This window comes from Marmota monax, unplaced genomic scaffold (genome assembly GCF_021218885.2).
Source record: "Marmota monax isolate L192 unplaced genomic scaffold, Marmota_monax_Labrador192_F-V1.1 WCK01_AAM20220418_F8-fsc00019, whole genome shotgun sequence".
NCBI classification, from domain to species: domain Eukaryota; kingdom Metazoa; phylum Chordata; class Mammalia; order Rodentia; family Sciuridae; genus Marmota; species Marmota monax.
In genome coordinates, this window is record NW_026695242.1 from 9484112 (window position 1) to 9507951 (window position 23840).

Below are 23840 nucleotides of genomic sequence, written 5' to 3' on the forward strand. Positions count from 1 at the left end.
TCCAGCCTCAGCCTCCCAAGTTGCAGGTGTGTGTGCCACTGTGCCCAGTGTAACTTAATTTTTAGTATTTCCAAAAGGGAAAGATTTCATTGGGAATTTAGGAAAGAAAACATTTTAGTAAGAATTACTACAAGAAATTACTTTTTCAAACTTAATACAGTAACAGACTTGTCTCCCAGGTACATTACCAAGCAGTCCTCCTTGTAAGGAAATCTATCCAGTACTAGTCAACAAAGAATCTACATTAGAAACTGAGGCAGGAAATGTTTATACTTAAATAAAAAACAGGCAATCTAAAATACAAATTACATGTCACTTTAACAATGCAATTTACATAATTAGGCATAAATTATTAACTTATGCTACTTTAGGTCCTAACAAAGACTCGGTGATATGAATGAATCTCATGCTCAAACTGCATTCATCTGGCTCTGGAGGTAAACATCACAATGGAATTGGGCCTGTTTGACTACAGGAAAAATCATTTTGATATTGCACATTTCCTTTCTTTAACAACAGGATTAAGTCAGGGCCATCTTAGTTCTGAATCTCTCCATTTTTGTTGGGAGAAGACTAACCATTTCTTTACTAAGTTCTAGTTCAACTTCTATTTCCTGGGCAGCCTCAGGGTGCCTTTCACAGTAATCAACAATAAATGTGTAATGTTCCAATGATGTTGCCAAATTTTCTAGCTCTTTCTTGGGATCTGTAGTGATGATTTTGCCATAGAGACGAGCAACTCGAAACTTAGCTAACATGGCAGGGCGAAGAACATCCTCCCCTATATGCTCAGGAAATACTTTATTTGGGTCTCTCAGGGAGTCTAAGAAGAGCTGGTAGTACTTCAGTGCTGACTTATTAAGATTATTTATTTTTTTTACAATGTGTGAATCAGGATCCCTTAGCTTGTCAGCAATGGCAACCTTCAAATCCATCATATCATAGTATGCATGTGCAATTTCAAACTGAATCTGTCTGTTTACCAACAGATAATACTGCGGATTCAGATCTACAATTAAGGGCTCTAGCATTGCTATTCTGCGTTTATGCATCTTGCACCGCCTCTCCATGTCAGTTTCAAAGAATGCAAGCACCTTGAACAGAGAACTGTAGTCTTGGACAACTTCAATATGGTCAGTGACATACCCATCAAACTGGAAGAACTCTTTTGCCTCAAAGACATAGTGCTGACCCAACAAGAAAAGTTCCCTGGCTTCTTCAAAATCTAAAGGTCTCAAATATCTCACTTTCTCTTCTACTGCAGAGATGGCATCACACAGTTCCCCAGTTCCAAACTGCACAGCTTTTTTCCTAATGTTCTCTTCCTCATCTAGTTCTTTTTTCCTTAAAGCTCTAAGTTCAGACTGTTTGTCAAGATCAAGCTCTCCTATATTGTCCTGAAAGAAAAAGATAGGTTATGGTTAAGTAGGTCACTTATCTCCAATTGTCAAATAAAACTTAAAGAGTAAAGAAAACTCTTTTACTTCTCAGCCTGGCTAAGGGAAGTATAATGTTTTTTTGTTTTCAATACTGGGAACAGAACTCAGGGCCTTGGTCATGCTAGGCAAGCATCCTACCCCTGAGCTATCTTACCAGTGAACAGGTATTATAATTTTAGATATTGTTTAATATAGTCTTTCAACTATATTAAAAATTAAAAAATGTGAAAAAAGTATGTAAAGAGATAAAACAGATAAACCACTTACATGTTCCTTATCCTCTCCAGGAACTTAAAACTTATACAGTTATGCTTCAAACAAGATTAATGCTGCAAATTTAAGTACTTTGAACATTGTGAAATATTATACACCTGTAATCCATTAGTATATTATTATTATTTTGTTTTGTAGTGCTGGCATTGAATCCAGGGCCTTACATAAGCTAGGCCAGTGCTCTACCACTGAGACACACCCCCAACCCCTATATTTATTTTTTAACATTGTAGTAAGACTGTAATCAATATCCTAAAAATCTTTCACAGGGATACCAAGAAGATTACTGATATATTTATGCTATAAGTTATTTAGTGAAATATATTACAGAGAAATGCTCTAAAAACACTAAAGTGAAGACAGTTAAATCTACCTTCACAAAGTCATCTGTGAAGGGGAATAACGACCACAAAAAGATTTAAGTATGCTGGGGCTTGGGGTGTAGTAGTAATGCAGTTGTAGTAGTAATGCAGCTCAGTAGTAATGCAGTTGCCTAGTATGTACAAAGCCCTGAGTTTGATGAAAGAAAGGAAGGGAGGGAAGGAGGAAGGAAGGACAGAAGAGAGGTAGGGAAGGAGGGAGGAGAGGTAAATTCTTCCTAACCAATAAAATTGAAAGTTAGAACCTGACATTGTCTACTTATCTTTCCAAAAACCTGACAAAGATTCGATGCTCTTGCTGTAAAGACATCAATCCTTCGAGGCCTGCTAGCTTCAGTCCCTTTCTAACCCACTTTGTCCTGTATTATACTTTCTCTTGCTTTGCCCCAAATTTACTTGGCTTCTGCTGCATCCCTTTGGATGCCAATCTCCAATATACCATAGAATTTTTTTTAATTTTTTTTTTTTTTTTTTAGTTTTGGGTGGATACAATATCTTTATTTTACATTTATGTGGTGTTGAGGTTCGAACCCAGTGCCTCATTCATGCTAGGCGAGCGCTCTACCACTGAGCCAAAACCCCTGCCCTGCCATAGAATTTTTAAACACGCGTTTCAGCTCCTAGGAATGTGCTTTTTCCTTTCTCCAGGCTGGTATTTCCTACTCACGCCTGGAGGTTGCTTCGATTGGTATTTCTTCCTGTTGTGCCCTCTCATGGTATTTCTCTCTTTTATGGAACCGTGTCTATTTTTGTTCATTATAACATCCCTTGAACCTTGGACAATAACTGGCAGCAAGTTGGCATAAATAAATGCCTAACTGAAAAAAATTGTGCATGTTTTAAAGCTTGAAATGGAGGAAATGATTTTCAGATAAACACTCAGATGATCAAAGGATGAAGCTGAAGGTAAACAAACAAAAATGTCAATTAAGGAAAATGTGAGTAATTTAGTAGTGAGGCAAATATTTGAGTTTAAACTAACCAAATAAAAAGTTCTAGTTCCCAGGCTAGAAACAGCAACTCAGTGAAGGGTAAAAGTTAAAAAGTTTCAGCCGTAGTGCATTTCACTTGACATTATTACTTCAAATATAGGTCATAAGTCTCTAAATCTTATCTGTTCCCATATTCTCTGAGCTGTCTGCTTTCATTAGCCCACTCATGCTCTAATAGACCTTACAATCATCCTTTTCCAGTCTTCCTCACCTGACCAGAAGAAAGCTGACAGCTCTTTCTCTAAAAAAGGTAAAAGCTCACAGCTGTTCTCCCTATATCTCTTCTCTTCCTAATATACCTTATCTTTACCTTCTTCCTTTAAAATCATCTCATTTTTTCAAGATTGATGTTTCTGAGATATTCCAGGTTTATTAGTTTAGTTTTCTTTTGTCAGTAGTTTCACAAAGTTTTGTATTATTTACTATTAAAAAGGATAGTTTAATATACACAGAGAAAAACAAAAGCACAATAATTCCCCCAGTAAAGTCTGTGTATCTACTGAACAGACTGCATCCAAATAATTCATTTCATTTTCCTCTTTAGTGGTTAGGAACTAGGATACTCAGGGTTGAACCCATGGGCACTTTGCCATTGAGTTATATCCCCAGCCCTTTTCACTTTATTTAATTATTTAGTAAGTAAGTACCAGGGATTGAACCCAGGGGCACTTAACCACTGAGCCACATCCCCAGCCCTTTTTAATATAATTAGTGACAAGGTCTCACTGAGCTGCTTAGGGCCTTGCTAAGTTGCTGAGACTGGCTTTGAACTCTCTTGATCCTCCTGAGTCACTAGGATTATAGGTATGTGCCATCGTGCCTAGCCTTTTTACTTTATTTTGAGAGAGAGTCTCAAACAGTACCAAAATAAAACCAAACCAAACCAAACAAACAACAGAGATAAAATAAAGGAAAAAGATACTACAAAACAATTAGATACTTAAAACAATTAGGGATAACACAAAACAATTTAATTGACTTAGGAAGGGGCAAAAAAATTCTATGAAGTTTAAAAAAGGGAGAGAACATCTGTAAGGCAAAAAGAATTATTCATTCAATAATTACTTTTTAAAAAAATATTATTTTTAATGATGAACACAATATCTTTATTTATTTACTTTTACGTGGTGCTAAAGATTGAACACAGTGCCTCACTTGTGCAAGGCAAGCGCTCCACCACTGAGCCACAACTCTAGCCCAATCAATAATTACTTTTTTTGGGGCTGGGATTGTGGCTCAGCGGTAGAGTGCTCACCTAGCATGGGTGGGACCCAGGTTCGATCCTCAGCACCACTTAAAAATAAAGGCATTGTGTTGTGTCCATCTACACCTAAAAAATAAATATTTAAAAAAATAAAAATAAAAATAATTACTTTTTGAGAACCTATTATGCCTGAAGGCAATAATATAATACAAATATGATGCAGATTCTACTGCTCCGAGGAGCTTATATTCTAATGAATATTTATATTCATATAAATATATTTAACCATAAATCTGAAAAGGCAAGTCTGCATGAAAGAAGAGGTATTTAAGATAGGCCTTGGATGATGAATAATAATAGCAAAAAATAAATACAGAGCATTCTACGTGCCTTCCACAAACAACACACAGTGAGCCCAATGAGTACAGTCCTCACTGTGAGCTTTTACTTACATCCTACTCATTTTAGAAAGAAAAAGGCAACTTCTGGATTACCTGCATGGAAAGTTGGGCATTCTGAATGAGAGTCAAACAATATTTGATCCAGCATCTTGCTATTTCCCCTTTTCTTTGATGGTAAAGCTTTGGCACATCTCCTTCAGTTTCAGGAGCTAAAATTACACACAAGATTTGTCTAAGTTAAGAATCACAATTGTAATTTTCATTGTGTATTCTTTTCTTCTTCTTCTTTTTTTTTTTTAAAGAGAGTGAGAGAATTTTAATATTTATTTTTTCAGTTATCGGCGGACACAACATCTTTGTTTTGTACGTGGTGCTGAGGAACCCGGGCCACACGCATGCCAGGCGAGCGTGCTACCGCTTGAGCCACATCCCCAGCCCTATTCTTTTCTTCTTCTTCTTTTTTTTTGGTGCTGGGGATTGAACCCAGGGCCTTGTGCATGTGAAGCAAGTACTCTATCAAGTGAGCTATATCCCCAGCACCCATATTCTTTTTTTTTTTTTTAAACATTTATTTATTTATTTATTTATTTATTTATTTATAGTTATAAGTGGACACAATGTCTTTGTTTTTCACTTTATGTGGTGCTGAGGATCAAACCCAGTGCCTCACACATGCTAGGTGAGCGCTCTACCGCTGAGCCACAACTCTAGCACCCTGTATTCTTTTTTATATCATATATTTTTCTGACTATAAAATATCAGATTTTCACTGAAGCAGGGGGAAAATGAAAATTAAGGAAACAATATATATTGGATTTTCTTTTTTCTTTTTTTTGACACTTGGGATGGAACCAAGGGGCACTTTACCAATAAGCTATAATCCCAGTCCTTTGTTTTATTTTTTATTTTGAGACAGGGTCTTGCTAACTTGCTTAGGGCCTCTCTAAGTTGCTGAGGCTGGACTTCATAACTTGCAACCCTCTTTCCCCAGCCTACTGAGTCATCAGGATTATAGGCATGCCACCACACCCAGCTTGTACACTGGATTTTGAACATAACTTTTTAATTCATACATTATACTAATAAAAGTTTATCCATATCATTATCAATCCCATAGCTTCATTTTAAAGTACATATTCTATACAATTAAATGAATATTTTATATTTTAACTATTCTAATATAGGGAATTGTTTCTAATTCTTTACTATTTCTGATTTAAACATGAAAATCTATTTGCATAAATCTGTCTGGATTTTGGATTACTTCCTTAGAACGAATTCTTAAAATGGAATTTATTAGGTCAAAGATTTTACATAATTTTCAATGTTCTTAACAAATACTAGCAAATTATTTTCAACAACTATTCTAACCAAATATTTGCGGAGGCTCACAGAAAGCATTTTGAAAATATTGGACACTGCCTTCCCCCCCCCCCAATCTTTCTTCTTTCTTTTCTTTTTCTTTAGCAGGGAGGGCTGGGGGCACTGGGGATGGAGCCAAGGGCTTTGTGTGTGCTAAGCACATGCTCTACCACTGAGCTCCACCTGCAGTCCTCAGAGCTTTCTACATTAAAAACAAATGATACCGGGGCTGGGGATGTGGCTCAAGTGGTAGCGCGCTCGCCTGGCATGCGTGCAGCCCAGGTTCGATCCTCAGCACCACATACAAACAAAGATGTTGTGTCCACCGAAAAATAAATAAATAAATATTTAAAAAAAAAAAAAAAACAAATGATACCTCAATGGTGGTTTAGCTGTTAATAATTTTTCTTTTGAGACAAGTGCTTTTTAAACTTCTACTAATCTATAATTAATCCAATATAGTAGTACATAAAGGGGAAAATCAACTATTAATTTGATAATTTGCATTTCTTTAACTCTTCAGAGCCTCTGTATTCTTCTAATCCACAATAAGAACACTCACTTGTAGGGCTGGGTTGTGGCTCAAGTGGTAGAGCACTCAACTAGCATGTGTGAGGCACTGGGTTTGATCCTTAGCACCACATAAAAATAAAATAAAGGTATTGTGTCCACCCAGAACTAAAAATATGATATTTCAAAATCTAAAACCTTTTAGGTAGAGACTGTTAAATGTCAAATTAAACAAAATCAGAGGATAAACAAAATGGTGAATTTATTGCAAAACCTGTTAAATGACTCAAAAACACAGTTGTGATTTTTTAAATTTTTTTTTTTTTTTTTTTTGGTACTGGGGATCAAACTCAGAGGTGCTTTACTGCTGAGTTATATCCCCAGCCCCTTTTGTTTCTTATTTTGACACAGGGTCTTGCTGAGTTGCTTAGAGTCTTGCTAAATTGCTGAGGCTGTCCTTGAACTTGGGATTCTCCTGGCTCAGCTTCCCAAGTTGTGGGTTACAGGCGTGTGCCATCACATCCAGCAATTGATTTTTTTTTTTTAGAGGTTATATAAAACACTATAATTAAAAAGACAGATATGAAAACACATCATTTATTTGTGTAGTATTCCTACCAAAAATGTAATCTTGATCTTGGCATAAGGAAACCTCAGACAAACCACAATTAATGGAAATCCTATGAAATTGGTCTATATTCTTAAAAAATATGATGTGATGAAAAACAAAGGCTAGCTGAACGTGGTGGCACACATCTGTAATCCCAGTGGCTCAGGAGGCTGAGTTCATGAGTTCAAAGCCAACCTCAGCAACTTAGCAAGGCCCCAAGCAATTTGGCAAGACAGTGTCTCAGAATAAAATATAAAAAAGAGCTGAGGGTGGCTGGGATATAGCTCAGTTGATAGAGTGCTTGCCTCATATGTACAAGACCCTGGGTTCAATCTCTAACACCACCAAAAAAAAAAAGAATATTATGGAGACAACTGATGAAATAGAAATAAACACTATAGATAAACAAACTATCAATGTTACAGTTCCTGAATTTGCTAACTGTTCTATGATTATGCAAAAAGATATTCTTGTTCTTAGGAAATACACAATGAAATAATAAAGGGCTAAAGGAATTTAATGCAGGTGATCTCCTCACATGTTTCAGAGAGAAAAGGAAAATGGGACTATAATATTAAAATTAGTGAATTTAGGAGAGGCAGTACATGGTGGTTGTTTTGTTCTTGTAACTTTTCTAAAGTTTAAAATAATTTCAAAATAATAATTTTTAAGAAGCTATAATAAAACATGCACACATAAACTTACTATCTTCTGTGGCTGGAATCTTTCCAATTTGACCAAAAATAACATTAGCAGCTGATAAACAGTGCCTGGCCTCCATAAAGCATAGCTGTTGGGAAAATAAATAAGAACAAATATAACTATTGTATAGTTTCATTTGCAACTGATACTAACAAAAGTTTTTTAACATGGGAAAAACTATACTATCAGGTAAAATCCACCACTGAGGAGGTCCAGTATAATTGTTAAGAAGTATGAAAAATATATTATAGTATTATCAAGTAAATAGTTACCTCAGAGATTAAAGTAGCACTGTCCCAAACTCTTTAATAAAAACCCAAACTGGCTGAAAGATAACTGCAGCTTAAAAACTAGCTCTCCTCGCATAACCAGTACATATATATAGGGACAGCTATCACCCTAGACTCAAACTACCTCAGCAAGACCTTTTGGTTCAGTCTAAAAAGCCAAAGTTCCAGGTACAATAAATTCTTAGAACATTGACCATCTGTCAGAGAACTAAAGATTTAATTTTTATTAGATTTAGAGATCCCTTTACATCCTATAATCCAAAGGAAAAAGCAGATATTCTGATAGAAAGCGATTCCTGTCTCCTAAAATCTTTGTAATTTACAGACAATGAAGCTTCCCATTAAATTTTAAAGTCAATAGATTTTGACAAATAAACTGTTGAGAAATGCTTTACTAATAACTCTTTAACACTTAAAAGAGTTCATAATTCAAATATGGGCATGAAAATCTTCTCAAACATTTAAAAAAGACTTTGTTGTTAATGTAAACACTGCATTTGTCATGTAAGTCACAAGCTCACCCAGAAGAAATACAAAGTTAATACAGTCCAACTCTTAGTTGGAGGCCGCCATCATTAAATAGAGCATGTACTTCATATTTGTAAATATGAAAGACATTTAATGGTTAGCTGTGACTTTAAAACCTCAGCATTAAATTCATCTCTCCATTATGGTGAACTCAGAAGATAACTTGGGAACAGTTGGGCAGCATGTATAATATTAGCCCAGCAACATCTGTACATCAAAATGTTGGTGTCAAATCTTGAAAGCCAAAAGAAAGTTACAATCTTTACGTAAAGAAACTTTAATTGTCCCTCTACTACCCCTCTATAGCCATCATTATCACTTTGGCTTTGTCCAGATTGGCTCCCTGTAAGCAATCACTGCCAGGATCAGTGAATGCCCTGTGCCCTCCAGATGGCTGGTAAATGTGGGACTTTAGCACCTGCCAGGTAGGGACTCACCGAAGAGCAAATACTCATCACTGGAACTGGGTGAAGATGACAATGACACAAATGACAACTGCATTTTAAAACATGGTTCAAATCCTCTTTTTAAAATATAACTTGGTTGTAACAAAAACTTACAGAACACTTTGGTAAAAAACAAAAGTGTGGGGTGAAAGAAGTGCTCATGGAAATCATTGCATGCTCCACGTAAGTAATGCTTAGCAACTTCAAATTCTTCAATCATACTTTACATTCATATCCAGATATCTTAGAACTATCAATATGTATGGAGTTTTAAGTATTAATTAAAATCATAGTGAGAATTTTAAAGTTGCTAAATAAAACAAACAAGGGGCCTTCAATAGCTATGCAAAAGGACTCACAAGCAGAGGCACTTTTTGATGATGTCCACAATGAGATGGATTCATGAGAATTAGGTTTAGCTGAATGCTCTGATATATATGCAGTAGCGTTACTTACACACTTGATCTTAGACCAAAGTCCTAGAAGCGATGCTGCAGTCACCACAGCCCTTTCTCTCCTGCTAATAGTTTTTCTGAATGAAATTCTGTGGGACAATACTTTAAACATAGGGCGCATTTTCAGAACCAACACTAACAAAAATCTTAAAAAGGATAAAGGCCCCAGGGTAAGGTAGCAGGTAACCAAAGAAATGAACGGAAGGAACTCTGATAAGCAGAGAATTACCAAATTTCAGAGAGCCTTATGAATCAGAAATACAAATAAAAGTAATTTTTACTAAAATATTTTATTGAGGATGAATAAAAATCTGGTTGGGAAAAGTGTTTTAGCATTAGAAATTTAAGGACTAAAAAAGAAAAGGGTCCATTAAGAGTACATCAACATGGTTGTGAGCAATTCTGAAAAACAACTAAGAAGTCTAAATTTGTCCCTGGGTAACAGTCCAGAGGTGTGTCAGAAAACGTGGAGCTCTGGAACTCAGCAGAGATATTATTATAGAGGAGTTAATTCTAAAAAATAACCGAAATGTATCACATGCTTTTATCAAAGCCCACATTTAACAGTCAACTTCCTCAGACAAATTCTCATAGTTATAAGATTACCATTTTATAAAGATAAAGTTATATCTATAACAAGATAAAATCTGCAATTTAAGGTAACATATCATTAAAGTGAATTGAAATAGAATGCCTATATAAAAAATTGGTCTTAGATAACTCATATTTTGGGGGCTAGCAACATGAAAGACAATGATAAAACTCATAATTTTATAAGACTCAAAAAAATTCATGCAACAAAAGCTACAGTATTTTAATACACTAGCAAAGAGGACTGTATTTTTCTGTCCAATTTTACATCATAAAATGTAAGCTACCTGGGCTAGGGATGTGGCTCAGGGGTAGCATTCTTGCCTACCATGTACAAGGCCCTGGGTTTGATCCCCAGTACCACAAATACATAAAATGCAAGCTAACTGTTTTTGAAAGATGTGTACTATTGGTTTTACATTTATGCTCACTATTAGTCTGTTAGATAACTATCAAGCTTACCTTATTAATATAAAATTGTGATAAAGTAGCAGCATTAATAGCCCACTCCATAGGATGGTAGGCATTATGCTCAAGCTGGCGTTTTAGTGTGCTGTGGCAATAATGAGCAGCCTTCTCAAACATTTCCATATGCTGGTAGACTTGAGCCAGGTAATATAGATTATGAGTATAAACCTTCTCAAATCTGTGAAAAAAAAATTAATATTCTCATAATGGCTTATAGTTTATTTAGTAAATTTCATATATATTTATCTTGATCCTTTCACCAACACTTTGAGTTATGTTTGATTCTTGTATCTACTTGACAGTTGAGGAAACTGAGTCTCAGATATGAACTAGATCAAAGTTATGTTACACATAACTTGTAAGTGGCAAATGGAAGTTTTATTCACATCAGAATCCACACTCTGCAACCTTGATAAATGCCTCAAGTAGCAAACATTGTGCTTTTTTTGAATAGTCACTTTATGTGGAAATATCTGCGATTTCTAAATTTACTAACCTTTTTGATCTCTCTTGTTCGGTAAGTTTTTCTTCTTCAGGAAGAAAATGCTCTGTAGGATCAAGAGGAGGACTCCCAATCTATGAACAACATTAAAGAAGGAAAAAATTTTAAACATTTTAAACACCTACCGCCCTCTTCTGGAGGAACTGGAAATATCCATTTCTAAAAGCTCAACATAGGCAGCATGGTAGCTAGCCTATGCCTGTAATTCCAGTTATTTATGAGGCTGAGTTAGGAAAAACACAAATTTGAGGCCAACCTAAGCAATTCAGTGGAAACCTATCTCAAAATAAAATTTAAAAGGGCTGGGGGTGTAGCTCAGTGGTAGTGCTCGCCTGGCATGCAAGAGGCTCTGAATTCAATCTACAACCTCCCTGCAAAAGCTCAACACACCTTACATCTCATTTTTTATTAGTTCATTTTCATGTTACCCATAAAATCATTTTCTTAACCATAGTATCCAAGAGTCAAACAAATAAAAGATTGCCTAACAGCTCCTGCTTGGAAAAAATTTCAATTGCTACTGCAGTAAAACTGAAAATATGAAATAAATCCAATTTGCTTTTTAGAGATGTATTTCTTTTTCTTTTCTTTCATTTTTTCTCCTTCTTTTTTGAGTCATGATATAGCTATGTTGACAGGCTGACTCAAACACCTGGCCTCAACAATCTTCCCATTTAAGCCTCCAAACAGTGGGATTATAGGAAGGTGCTACCACCCGTAGGCTTAAGATGTATAGTTATTTAAGTATTTTACAGCTTAATTTTTATCTAGTAAAAAGGCACTTTAAAAAACATAATAATTGCCATTTGCACAAATAAAATTTTTTAAATTAAAAAAAAAAACCTACATAAACTGGGCATGGTAGCACATGCCTGTAATCATAGTGATAAGGAAGGCCAAGGAGAAGGATTTTGAGCTCAAGGCCAGTCTCAGCAATTTAGTGAGACCCTGTCTCAAAATAGCAAATGAAAAGGGTGCTCATTTCAACAGCACATATACTGAAACCTGGAATGATATAGAGAAGAGTAGCATGTTCTCTGTGCAAGGATGAGACACAAATTCTGAAGTATTCCATGTTTTTATGAAGCAAACTGTACTATATGCATTTATGAAAATGTCAAAATAAACCACACTATTTTATATAGCTGTTATGTTCTAATAAATATTTTTAAATAAATTAAATAAAAAAATAAAAGTAATAAAATTAAAAGGGGTGTGGTTCAGTGGCAAAGTCTCTGGGTTCAATCCCCAGTATCTCAAAACAAACAAATGAAAAATCAGTACCTACTTTATAAGGGTGTCTTCAGGACCCTTCATTTACAATATGATCTTAAGTATTCCATAAGAGCAGAGCTGCTAACCTCTGCCTCATTCTATGAAGGGAGTCCTATCTACAAGTTCAACCTTGTTTTGTTTTGCTTATGATGCTGGGGACTGATCCCCAAGCCTCACACAGGCTAAACATCTCACTCTACCACTGAGCTACACCCTCAGGACCCCATCCTTGCTTTTAACTGAATTCATTAAACTCCAAAGCTGCAATGCTTTCCATAAAATATGAGATCTTAAACTTTGACATAAACACTAGAAGCATCACACAGGAAAATAAAAACCAAGATAGGAAGCAAGGCCAAGGCAGATACAACTGATAAGTAGTTCAGAAATCCCCTCAACAGTTCTGAGGGCTATTTAATAAGCTCCTCCCCATCCAGATGAAGGGAATTAATCAATGTGTTACTTTATGTGTCTACTTCACCAATATGGCTCACACTTCATATGTAACACGAACAGTCAACTCAGTCACTTTTCAACTCAAATAGGAGTATAACCAAAGATAGAGTTTTGCTATGTGTTATGCTTCCACATTTACACTATTCTTATTTTTTTTTGTTTGTTTTTGCATTTTTGGTACTGGGACTTTAACTAGTTTTAAACAAAATACTATAGATGCTTGGTATCCTTATATTATACACAATTTCAGGTATGAGAATGTGAGATTAAAGCATGAAAGGAACCCAGGCACAGTGGTGCACACCTGTAATTCCAGTGACTCAGTAAGCTGAGGCAGGAGGATAGCAAGTTCAATGACAGCCTCAGCAATTTAGTGAGGCCCTAAGCAACTTAGTGAGACCCTGTCTCAATATTTAAAAAATAAATAAAAAGGGCTGCAGATGTAGCTCAGCGGTAACCCAGTTGTTCTGGGTTCAATTCCCAGTACCCCCCCCCCAAAAAAAAAAAAAACAATGAAAGAAAGAAAAAAGTGAATCAGTAAGATTTGATGATCAATTGGATAGAGCATGAGAAAAAGAGAAGTCTCCAAAGTTTTTAGGTTTCAACAACTGAAAGAAATTGGTGTCTGCAGCAAGAGAAAATGGGTAGTGGTGGGAATCAGATTATCAAGAAACTACTTTCAAACAGTAGTCTTAGAAATGCCTACTCCACAAAAAATGCAAATGTCAGCTTGGTATGTCGGTGTACACCTGTAATCCCAGTTACTTGGGAAACAGGAGGATCTCGAATTTGAATTCTAGGTCAGCCTGGGCAACACAGCAAGACCCCATTCCCAAAGAGAAAAAAAATATATAATAAAGAAAGCTTATTGGCAGAGTATAAAATCAGATAGGTAAAGCTGGAGATAAATAAAATTTATGATTCATCAGCAGAAAATATTTGTAATGAATGTACATGGAAAAAGGAGGGAGGTCCAAGGACTGAACTTTGGGTACTCTAGTGTTCACAGGTTGAGGAAATGAAGAAACATTAAAGATCTAAAAGAAAAATGGGCAGTATGCTCCTAGAAACCAAGTACAAAAAGTGTTTCAAGGAAGACTGGTCAACTCTGCCAAAGGTTTATGATGAGTCAAATAAAATGAAAATAAAAATTTACAATGAATGTAGCAACCATGTAGTGAACTTGAAAAGGTAGTGATTCATAACTGTGAGAAACCTCAAAATATCTCTGGTTATTTAAAGGAATGTCACAAATAACCTAAAAACAAAATTAACTAAAATGTATTTTAATTAAAAAAAGAGACTACCAACTTTTAGAAGGCAAAAGTTTATTGAAGACTATAATTAATCTATTAGAATTTCTGTACATAAAATTTCTTAGGAATGTTGGCATATCCCTGTAATCCTAATGACTTGAGAGCCTAGGCAGAAGAGTCCCAAGTTTGAGGAACAGCCTCACAATAAAAAATAGAAAAACTGGGAATATAGTTCAGTGGTAGAGCAACCCTGGGCTCAATTCCCAGTAGTGCACACGCATGCACATACATGTTTTTGTTTTTTGTTTTGGTACCAGAGATTGAACCCAGAGGTGCTTTACCGCTGAGCCACAACCCTAGCCCTTTTTATTTTTAATTTTGAGACAGATTCTCACTAAGTTGCTTATGGCCTCACTAAGTTGCTGAGGCTGGCTTTGAACTTGCAAGCCTCCTGCCTCAGTCTCCTCAACCACTGGGATTATAGGTGTATGCCACCACATCTGGCTCACACACACATAAGTTCTTAAATGGAAGCTATGTGTCTACTAACTATAATTTTACTAACTTAGGTTATCAGAAACTTTTATACACTTCGGTAGTCAAGCATTCTGATGGCTGAATTTAGCAAACACATTTTTGTAAAATTTTTTTTTACCTGTTGGGGTTTGAACCCAGGGCCTTGTACATGCTAGGCAAGCAAACGACCACTGAATTACATCCTAAGCATGTTTAGTCTTTTATGTGGTACATTCTTCAATGAAAGAAGAACTTTTTACTAATGGATTATTAAAAATTTTTATTTTAATTGTCAATGGATCTTTTATTTTATTTATTTATAAGCAGTGCTGAGGATCGAATCCAGGGCCTCATACATGCCAGGCAAGCACTCTACCACTGAGCCACAACTCCAACCCATTAATGGATTTTTAAAGCACATCACTAACAAAGAGCAAGCAACAGAAAATATTGTGCCTAGTAATTTCTTATATTAAAAAGTTTATTTAGGGGCTGGGGATGTGGCTCAAGCGGTAGCGCGCTCGCCTGGCATGCGTGCGGCCCGGGTTCAATCCTCAGCACCACATACAGCAAAGATGTTGTGTCCGCCGAAAACTAAAAAATAAATATTAAAAATTCTCTCTCTCTTTAAAAAAAAAAAAAAAAAAAGTTTATATAGGAAACAGTGGTTTCTCACCTTTGCAGGGCTGTGAGCTCCTCAAGTGTGAGTTTTCAACCTAAGTTCCCCAGAGCCCTAGAAGTCCTACAGCATCTATTTGTACTACCATGATGGGGAGGAAGGAAGGAATCTGCAGTAGATTGGGTGAAGGGTCCTTTCTAACCCGCATTTTTTTTTTTTTTTTTTTAGCTGGGGATCTTATTAACTTTCCCAAGCTAGTCTTGAACTCCTGGGCTTAAGGAATCTTGCCTCAGCCTCCCACGTTAGCTACAATTACAGACACACATCACCATTCCCAACTTTGAACTGCTTATTAAATAGTTTTCATATACTGCATTTCAGAAAGATTTCATAGATTAAAAAAAAAAAGGAAATATTGGAAAAAATACCGTTCTGAAGCAGTGCCTCAAAGTACAGGTCTTAGATTAGCAGTATAAGCATCATAGAGGACCTGATTAAAAATGCAAATTCTTAGGTTGGGGATACAGCTCAGTGGTAGAGCACATGGCCCTGGGGTCAATCACTGGAAAAAGAAAATTCTCAGGCCCCATCCCCAAACTACTGGCAGCTCAACTTGCTGAGTTTTAATAAGCCCTCCAGGTGATTCTATGCATGCTAACCACTAAGAACCACTACCTCAAAAATTTCAGATATTTGGCTCAAGTAGTTCTTGTTTGCTTTCCTTTAAGCACAGCTATTTGCAGTGGAAACAAATAGAATTTTTAGATTAAAAATACAAAAATATGCAAATAGTATTTAGGATAATACTAGAATATTTCCTGTATAATTGTATTTTGCCATTATATTCTTGATTGATTGATTTTGAGGTACTTAGGATTGAACCCAGGGGCATTTTACCACTGAGCTAAATCCCCAGCCCTTTCTTATTTTTTATTTTGAAACGGTGTCTCCCTAATTTGCTGATGCTGACCTTGAATTTGCCAACTTCCTAACTCGAGTAGCTAGACGTATGCATGCACCAAGCCCGACTAACCAAGGATTAGTTTTTTTGTTTTTTTTTTTAATATTTATTTTTTAGTTTTCGGCGGACACATCATCTTTGGAGAGAGAGAGAGAGTTTTTCAATATTTATTTTTTAGTTTCCGGCAGACACATCATCTTTGTTTGTATGTGGTGCTGAGGATCGAACCCGGGCTGCATGCATGCCAGGCGAGCGCGCTACCGCTTGAGCCACATCCCCAGCCCCCCAAGGATTAGTTTTTAAATCCCCAAGACTATCATGTTTCAGCTATTAGATGGATTCTCAGACAGCTTTATAAAGAAGTTCCTGGATACACTAAAAAGTCATACCAATATTTTGAATGAGGAATTCTTAAATCAATTTTTAGCCAGTTTCAATCAAAACTTAAAAAACTATGACATGTAACATACCTCTTTCATATATTGATTATATAGTGCTTCTGATGATTCCAGGTAAGCCTGTGCAGTTTCAATTTCTTCTCTTTCAGACCACAAAATACCCAAGTTATTCTGGAAAATACAGAAAAGAAAAACAATGATGAGACTTCCAATTAAAGTAATTACATAGTTTCAAAATTAACCAATCAAATAGTACTGGAGTTTGATTAACAATGGATTAGTTACTCATAATACTATCAACCATATGTAGTATAGAGGACAACTGTTTAAGATGGACACCCAATGACCACTGCCTCCTAGTATTCATATTCATGCCCTTGTGTAATCTTTTCTCCTTGAGTATGGACTGGATTTAGTGACTTATTTCTAATGAATAGAATATAACAGAAATGATGGAAAGTTACTTCTAAGACTAGGCTTTGAAGTATTGTGACATCCATCTTGTATTTTTCTTGCTTGCTCTCTTTCAGGAAGGCCAAGCTACTTGGGAGGTGGAAGAAGAGGATTACATGTGCAAGGCCAGCCATGGCAACTTAATGAGACCCTCACTTAAAAAAAAAAAAAACAAGAGGGGCTGGGGCTGTAGCTCAGTGGTAGAGTGCTTCCCTAGCACAGGGGAGGTACTAGGTTTGATCCTCAGCACCACATAAAAAAGTAAATAAAAATAAAGTTATAAAAATATAAATAAAGTTATAAAATAAAGTTGTTAATAGAAAAAATACTCATAAAAAAATCCCAACATTTGGGGATGTAGCTCAGTGTACAGTGTCCGGGTTCAATCTCTAGTACCACCAAAAAAAGAAAAAGAAATGCATATGGAAAGGATTGAGAAAGGTCACAGTCTAAAGCATTCAGACAAAAAGCCAGTGAGGAATTAAATTCTGCCAACAACCATATAAATAAGTTGGAAGTAGACCCTTCCCCTAGTAAGCGTCTTCAAGTGGGCCCTGACAGGTCAACAATGTGATGAGGAATACTTAGCTAAGCTGTGCCAAGATCCCTAAGATAACAGAGACCAAGATGAACCTGAGGGCTGCGGTGCAGCTCAGTGGTAGAACACTCGCCTAGCACAAGTGAGGCCCTGAATTCAATCCCCAAGTACTGCAAAAACAAAGATGAACCAGAAATATACAATACTTTCAAAGGAAAAAAAACCAAACAAACAAAAAATAAATAAATAAAACCTCAAAATACTACAACTTCCTCCAGAGATCACTTAAATATTTTATTTATTTAAACATTCTTGCTGGGCACAATGGTACACATCTGTAATCCCAACTACTCAGTAAGCTGAGCCAGGAGAATTACAAGTTCAAGGACAGCCTCAGAAACTTAGTGAGACCCTGCCTCAAAATAAAAAATATACCTGTAATCCCAGTGGGAGGCTGAGGCAGGAGGATCATGAGTTCAAAGCCAGCCTCAGCAAAAGTGAGGTGCTAAGCAACTCAGTGAGACCCTGTCTCTAATTCCCAGTATAGGAAAAAAAAAATTCTGAAGATGCTATATGCTTTTTCTCACCAGTTAAGTCAGATTTCTAACGTTTACCATTTCAAACAATACAGCATTTTGTGTTTCCAGAGAGTTCTTAAAAAATTATGTTCTGTATGAAATATGATATATCAAGAGCTATGTAATGTTTTGAACAATAATAAAAAAAATTTATGTTCTGTAATTGTACCCTATCAATATTGATGGCTTTTTAATTTTAATTTCACCAACTTACTTTTCCTACCATAAAAGCTAAGGAGTTGACTGGATTTGGGATTCTATCCTAAATAACATTTTAAAATCATTTTCTTCATTTCCTGCTACATGATTCCTTTTTAATTAGGCTCTACAAAGCAAACCTGGACTGTTTACATGCTGAGAACTCAATACTGAAGACAAAGCTCTCTTTAGACAATTAGGTTAGACTGACTCCCATCCCCTGGGACAGTCCTTTAGACACAAGGTATTTCTGAGGCTGTTTCTTCCATCTTTGTTACTTCTCTAGGGGAGGGAACAGGATAAAGAAATAGTTTCTAATGCAGAAATTCTTAACCTTGGGCCTATGGACCTCCAAGGAATCCATGAAGAGAAGAAAGAGCCTATGAATTTTAATAGAGAAAAATAGGTGCTGCACACCTCTTATATCAGCTATTCCTGAATACCAGCTCCTTGGAAAGTTGAGGCAGGAAAATCCCAAGTTCAAGGCCAGTAGGGGTAACTTAATGAATTTCTGTTTCAGAATAAAAATAAAAAGAGATGGGATGTGGTAGAGCTCGTACCTAGCATGTGTGAAGTTCTGGGTTCAACCCCCAGTACTGCTAATAAATAAAAAAGTAAAAGAAAATACAATATATATTAATAATATTACATTAGGGAAGATTCCTAATTCTAATTCTTTGTTTGAAATATTGAAGCAAGTTTTAAATGTTTATTAAGGTTTTAGGTTATATGGTTAGAGGAAAATTCAAATAACAGGTTTTGTTTCAATTCAATGTTTTGTGAATTTCATTAGATCATTCATCCATTCAAATATTATTTAGAATATGCCTACTATATGTCATGTACTGGGCTATAAATAGTGAACAAAAAGAGTGGATTCCTTGTTATCATATGGCTTTTAATTTTACTGGACCATAATAAAATATAACTTATACAACTTCTTTCTAAACTTTGATATTTTTCTTAAATCCTACTTACCATATGATCAATTGTGGTAAATGTTTCCTGGATCACAAATATTATGAACTATAACTTCTGGATGAATGGTTTGCAAGTCTATGCAAAGTACCTGATACCTTGCATGTGTGACTAGTTTGAACATATTTATATTTTATTTCATTTTTACTTATTTTGGTGATGCTTGGGACAGAACCCAGGGCTTAGTGCACGCTAGAGACTGGCTCTGCCACCGAATTAAACTACATCCTCAGCCCCATATTCATATTTTAAAAGTGTTATGCTCCCAATGCAGAATGTAAAAACTGTTTGATTTACTTTTTTTTTTTTTTTTTTTTGGTACTGGAGATTGGATTGAACCCAAGAATGCTTTCCTACTAAGCAACATACCAATCCTTTTTAATTTATCTTGCTAATTGCTGAAGCTGGCCTCAAACTTGCTGTGATACTCCTGCCTCAGCTTCCCAAGTCTTTGGGATTACAGGCCTGCATCACAGCACTCTGCAGTTACTTCTTTTTATCGGGGTGGGTGGATAGTACTAGGAATTGAATCCAGGGATGTTTAACCACTGAATCTTCCCCCAGCCCTTTTTATTTTTGTTTTATTTATTTTGAGACAGAGTCTCAAAAGTTGCTTAGGGCCTCATTAAACTGCTGAGGCTGGTTTTGAACTTGCAATATTCCTGCCTCAGCCTCCTGAGTCGCTGGGATTACAGATAGATACAAGCCACCATGCCTGGCTCAGATTTATTTCTTAATAAACCATGTACCAAATAAATGAAATATAGATAAGTTTGGACAAAAATGGTCCATAGAAAGTTATTAAAATGAGGTGATTCTTGAGATCTATTCTGAAGAATGAGTAGGAATTCCTTGGAGAACATGGTAAGGAGAAACCGACGGCGGTGGGGTACCTGGGATTGAACTCAGGGGCACTTGACTGCTGAGTCACATTATCCAGCCCTATTTTGTATTTTACTTAGAGACAGGGTCTCACTGAGTTGCTTAGGGCCTCGCTTTTGCTGAGGCTGGCTTTGAACTCTTCCTGCCTCAGTCTCCAGAGCAGCTGGGATTATAGGCATCAAACCACCACTACCGGCTGACATTTTGTTTTGAATTTTTTTTTTTTTTTAGAGAGAGAGAGAGATTTTTTTTTAGTATTTATTTTTTAGTTATTGGCAGACACAACATCTTTGTTTGTATGTGGTGCTGAGGATTGAACCCGGGCCGCACGCATGCCAGGCGAGCGCGTTACCGCTTGAGCCACATCCCCAGCCCTTGTTTTGAATTAAGAGCAGAACTCTGGGGCTCCCTTCAGCAGTACATATTGAAATGATACAGAGAAGATTAAAATGGCCACTGCGCATGTTAATTAACATGGAATTCGTGAAGCATTCCATATTTTTAATAAAATTATGGCATTTGCAGGTAAATGGATGGAAATGGAGAATATAATGCTAAGCAAAGTAAGCCAATCCCAAAAAACTAAAAGCTGAATGTTCTCTTTGATAAGTGGATGCTGATCCATAATGGGGAGGCGGAGTAGGGAGAATGGAGAAACTCTGATTTGGCAAAGGGGAGAGAGGGAAGGGAAGGGGGCATGGGGGCAGGAACAATGGTGGAATGAGATGGAATCATTACCCTAGGTACATGTATGACTGTACATGTGGTGTGACTCTACATCATGTAAAACCAGAGAAAGGAAGAGTTTGCTCCATTTGTGTACAATGAATCATGTATAACTGTATCTACTATCATGTATAACTAATTAGAACAAATATGATGATGATGATGATGATTTTGGTATAGGGGGTGAACCCAGAGGTGCTTAACCACTGAACCACACCCCCAGCCTTTTTTATTTTTTATTTTGAGATAAGGTCTAAGTTACTTAGGGCCTAAATTACAGAGGCTGGCTTTGAATTTGGGATTCTCCTGCAACAGCCGCCAGAGTCGCTGGGATTACAGGTGTGTGCACGGTGCCTGGCGAGAAGAGTTTAAGATTTAAATTACTTTGGAGCCAGGAATGGTGGTGTATACACCTGTAATCCTAGCGACGTGGGAGGCTGAGGCAGGAGAATAGCAAGTTCAAAGTTAAGTCTCAACAACTTGGTGAGTTCTTGCCTCGAAATAAAAAAATAAAATAAAATAAAAAAGGGAAGGCGGACTGGGGATGTAGCTCAGTGATAAAAGCTCCTGGATTCAATCCCTAGTAGCACAATTTAAAATAAACAAATAAGTAAATAATAAGTTAATTCGGATTTTTTCTTAGTTGAACGAAAACAAAAACTCGAGAGTTTAAAAAAAAAAACGCATTACAATGAAGGGGTTTTAGAAACCGATGCTTTGCCCACAATTAAGTAGCAAATAAATGATGAGTGGACGATGGGGGTGGAGAGGAGTTTGGATGCCGACGGTGGGAGATCTAGATACAACGCAATAAATCCTTAAGAGTTTCTTGAAGGCCAAAAAGCTCCTGTCTGGGACTCATCCCAAAGCTTCAAAAACATGGGAGGAAACGGCGTCTAAAGACCCCTGCCCACCCTCGGTCATGGCCACCGCGGGAGCTCCTCCCCCCCCTCGCCTTTTGCGGTCCCCCCGGGGCCAGTGCTGGCAGCACAGCGGCGGCCCGGATCGCTCGCTCGCTTGCTCTCACCTGCGCCTGGATGTACAGCGAGATGCAGTCGTGCGAGAGCCGGTACCTGCGCAGCAGTCTCAGGCACTTCACCAGGTGCTCCTCCCCCGCCGACAGCTCCTCCGTGTCGATGTGGTTCACCCCCAGGTGGAACTCGATCACCGCCAGCCTCACCGCCCGCTGGGCGACGGGCCCCTCGGCCTCCACGACCTCCGTGGGCAGCCCCAGGGCGTGGTCACCCTCGCCCAAGCCGTCCTCGGCCTGAGGCCGCTCATCCTCGTCCTCAGGCGCTGGGCCGAGCAGCGCCTTGACCTCTTCCAGCAGTGCTCGGGCGCTGTATTTCGACTTGTACGGCTCTTTCTCTGGGTTTTTATGCAGTTCCACCCGCGACAGGGCCAGAGCCGCCTGGAATTTCTCACGAATTTCGACACGCAGAAGGCTCGCCATAGCGGCCTCCTCAACCTGGGATCGCTCAGGGCTTGGAGTTGGCACTCCCTCCTTCTTTATGCTTTGCGACACTTCACTTACGGCCCCCCTGAAAGTCCGGCAGCTGGGGAACGGTAACCAATGAAGTTCTTCCAGGGAAGCGCAATATGTGGCTCTGACCAATGGGAAGGCGTTTTGGCCAACACAGTAACCGTCGTCGTGGAGATAAAGTTGCCTATGAGGATTACCCCACCTCCTGCAGTATGAATTCTCTTGCTTCACATTATGAAGATGTACGTACAGTGCATATGAAATGTTTAATATCGTCTTACTTTAACGAAACATTTCGGCTGTCTATTCACATTAACTGATATAAGTTGAAAGGCAGGAACCTTTGAACATTAGTGGATAAAAATTTCTTTTAGAAAACCTCTAGAAGTGGCCAGGTGCTTTGGCGCACGCATGTCTGTGATCCTAGTGACTTGGGAGGGAGGCAGGAGGATCACAAGTTCGAGGCCAACCTGGGCAAACTAGTAAGGCTGTCTCAAAAAATAAGAAGAGGAATGAAGCTCAGTAGTAAAGCACCCCTGGGTTCAATCCCCAGTACCAAAAATGAAAAAAAAAAATGTTGAAAATCCGCAGATTTATGAAGGAAGGTTTGCATTTATTTATGTTTTAGTGTTGGGGATTGAACCTAGGGGTAGGGGTATTCTAGCACTGAGCTAGAATACCCTTTTTTTTGGGGGGGGGGGGCAGGATCTACCTGCCCAGGCTGACCTCAAACTTGCCATCTTCCTGCTTCAGTGTCTGGGATTACTGGCATGCATCACCTAGCCTAGTTTGAGGAGATATTTTGAGACTATGCAGATATCCTGTTTCTTCATGAACTTTCTTTCACCCATTACCTTTTAGTGTCTGCAACAGTTATTGACACTTCAACACTTCAAGAGTGTCAAGATATAATAAAGACAAGGAAAAAAAGGCCCACCGACAGATTGGGACATTTAAGCAGACATGACTATTACATACAATGTTGAATTCTGAATTGTATCCGGAACCTGAAAAGTTGAAAGGTGAAATCAGAACCAGGCCTATAGTTTTAACAGTATCACACCAATGTTAATATCTTGGTTTTGATAATTGTATTATGGTTATATAAAATGTTAACATTGTTGGAAACTGTGTGAAATATGTAAGAACTATTATTTTTGCATTTTTCTTCTGGTAGTTAGAATCAAATCCAGGGCCTTGCACTGTTGTGGATACAAATCAAGTCAAGATGGTGCCTGGCAGTTTGCCAGGAGGAGTGGTTTGTGAAGTAATGTGAGGGAGCCATTAAGATGATGAGGATTCCTTAATGACTGACTGCTGTATCTAGATGATGTTAAGCTGTGTGTAATTAGTTGGGTATATGTACCTCT

The 23840-nt window shown here is 37.4% G+C and overlaps 1 protein-coding gene, 1 non-coding gene and 1 pseudogene across 2 annotated transcripts; 2 read left to right on the forward strand and 1 right to left on the reverse strand.

The window, feature by feature from the left end:
* Positions 1–252: 252 nt before the first annotated feature.
* Positions 253–22440, reverse strand: Kifbp (kinesin family binding protein). Its single transcript, XM_046419628.2, has 7 exons — positions 22015–22440; positions 16707–16805; positions 11148–11227; positions 10646–10829; positions 7877–7961; positions 4783–4898; positions 253–1397 (listed from the first exon to the last, which is right to left on the reverse strand). Exons 1-7 carry the CDS (start codon positions 22438–22440, stop codon positions 522–524), a joined length of 1866 nt encoding a protein of 621 aa, XP_046275584.1. The 3' UTR covers positions 253–521.
* On the forward strand, positions 12128–12234 carry LOC124076177 (U6 spliceosomal RNA). Its single transcript, XR_006846280.1, has one exon. It is a non-coding gene; the product is annotated as a U6 spliceosomal RNA (small nuclear RNA).
* Positions 20666–20764, forward strand: LOC124076185 (U6 spliceosomal RNA; annotated as a pseudogene).
* Positions 22441–23840: the final 1400 nt, after the last annotated feature.

What these genes read in the sequence shown, in the direction of transcription:
- Kifbp (XM_046419628.2), bottom strand. Translation starts at nt 22,440, where the DNA reads ATGGCGAGCCTTCTGCGTGTCGAAATTCGTGAGAAATTCCAGGCGGCT. An exon ending in ATAATCAATATATGAAAGAG is followed by an intron (nt 11,228 to 16,706) that starts GTATGTTACATG and finishes TGTTGTTCATAG; the next exon opens with ATTGGGAGTCCTCCTCTTGA. An exon ending in GATTCCAGCCACAGAAGATA is followed by an intron (nt 4,899 to 7,876) that starts GTAAGTTTATGT and finishes GTGTAATTTTAG; the next exon opens with CTCCTGAAACTGAAGGAGAT.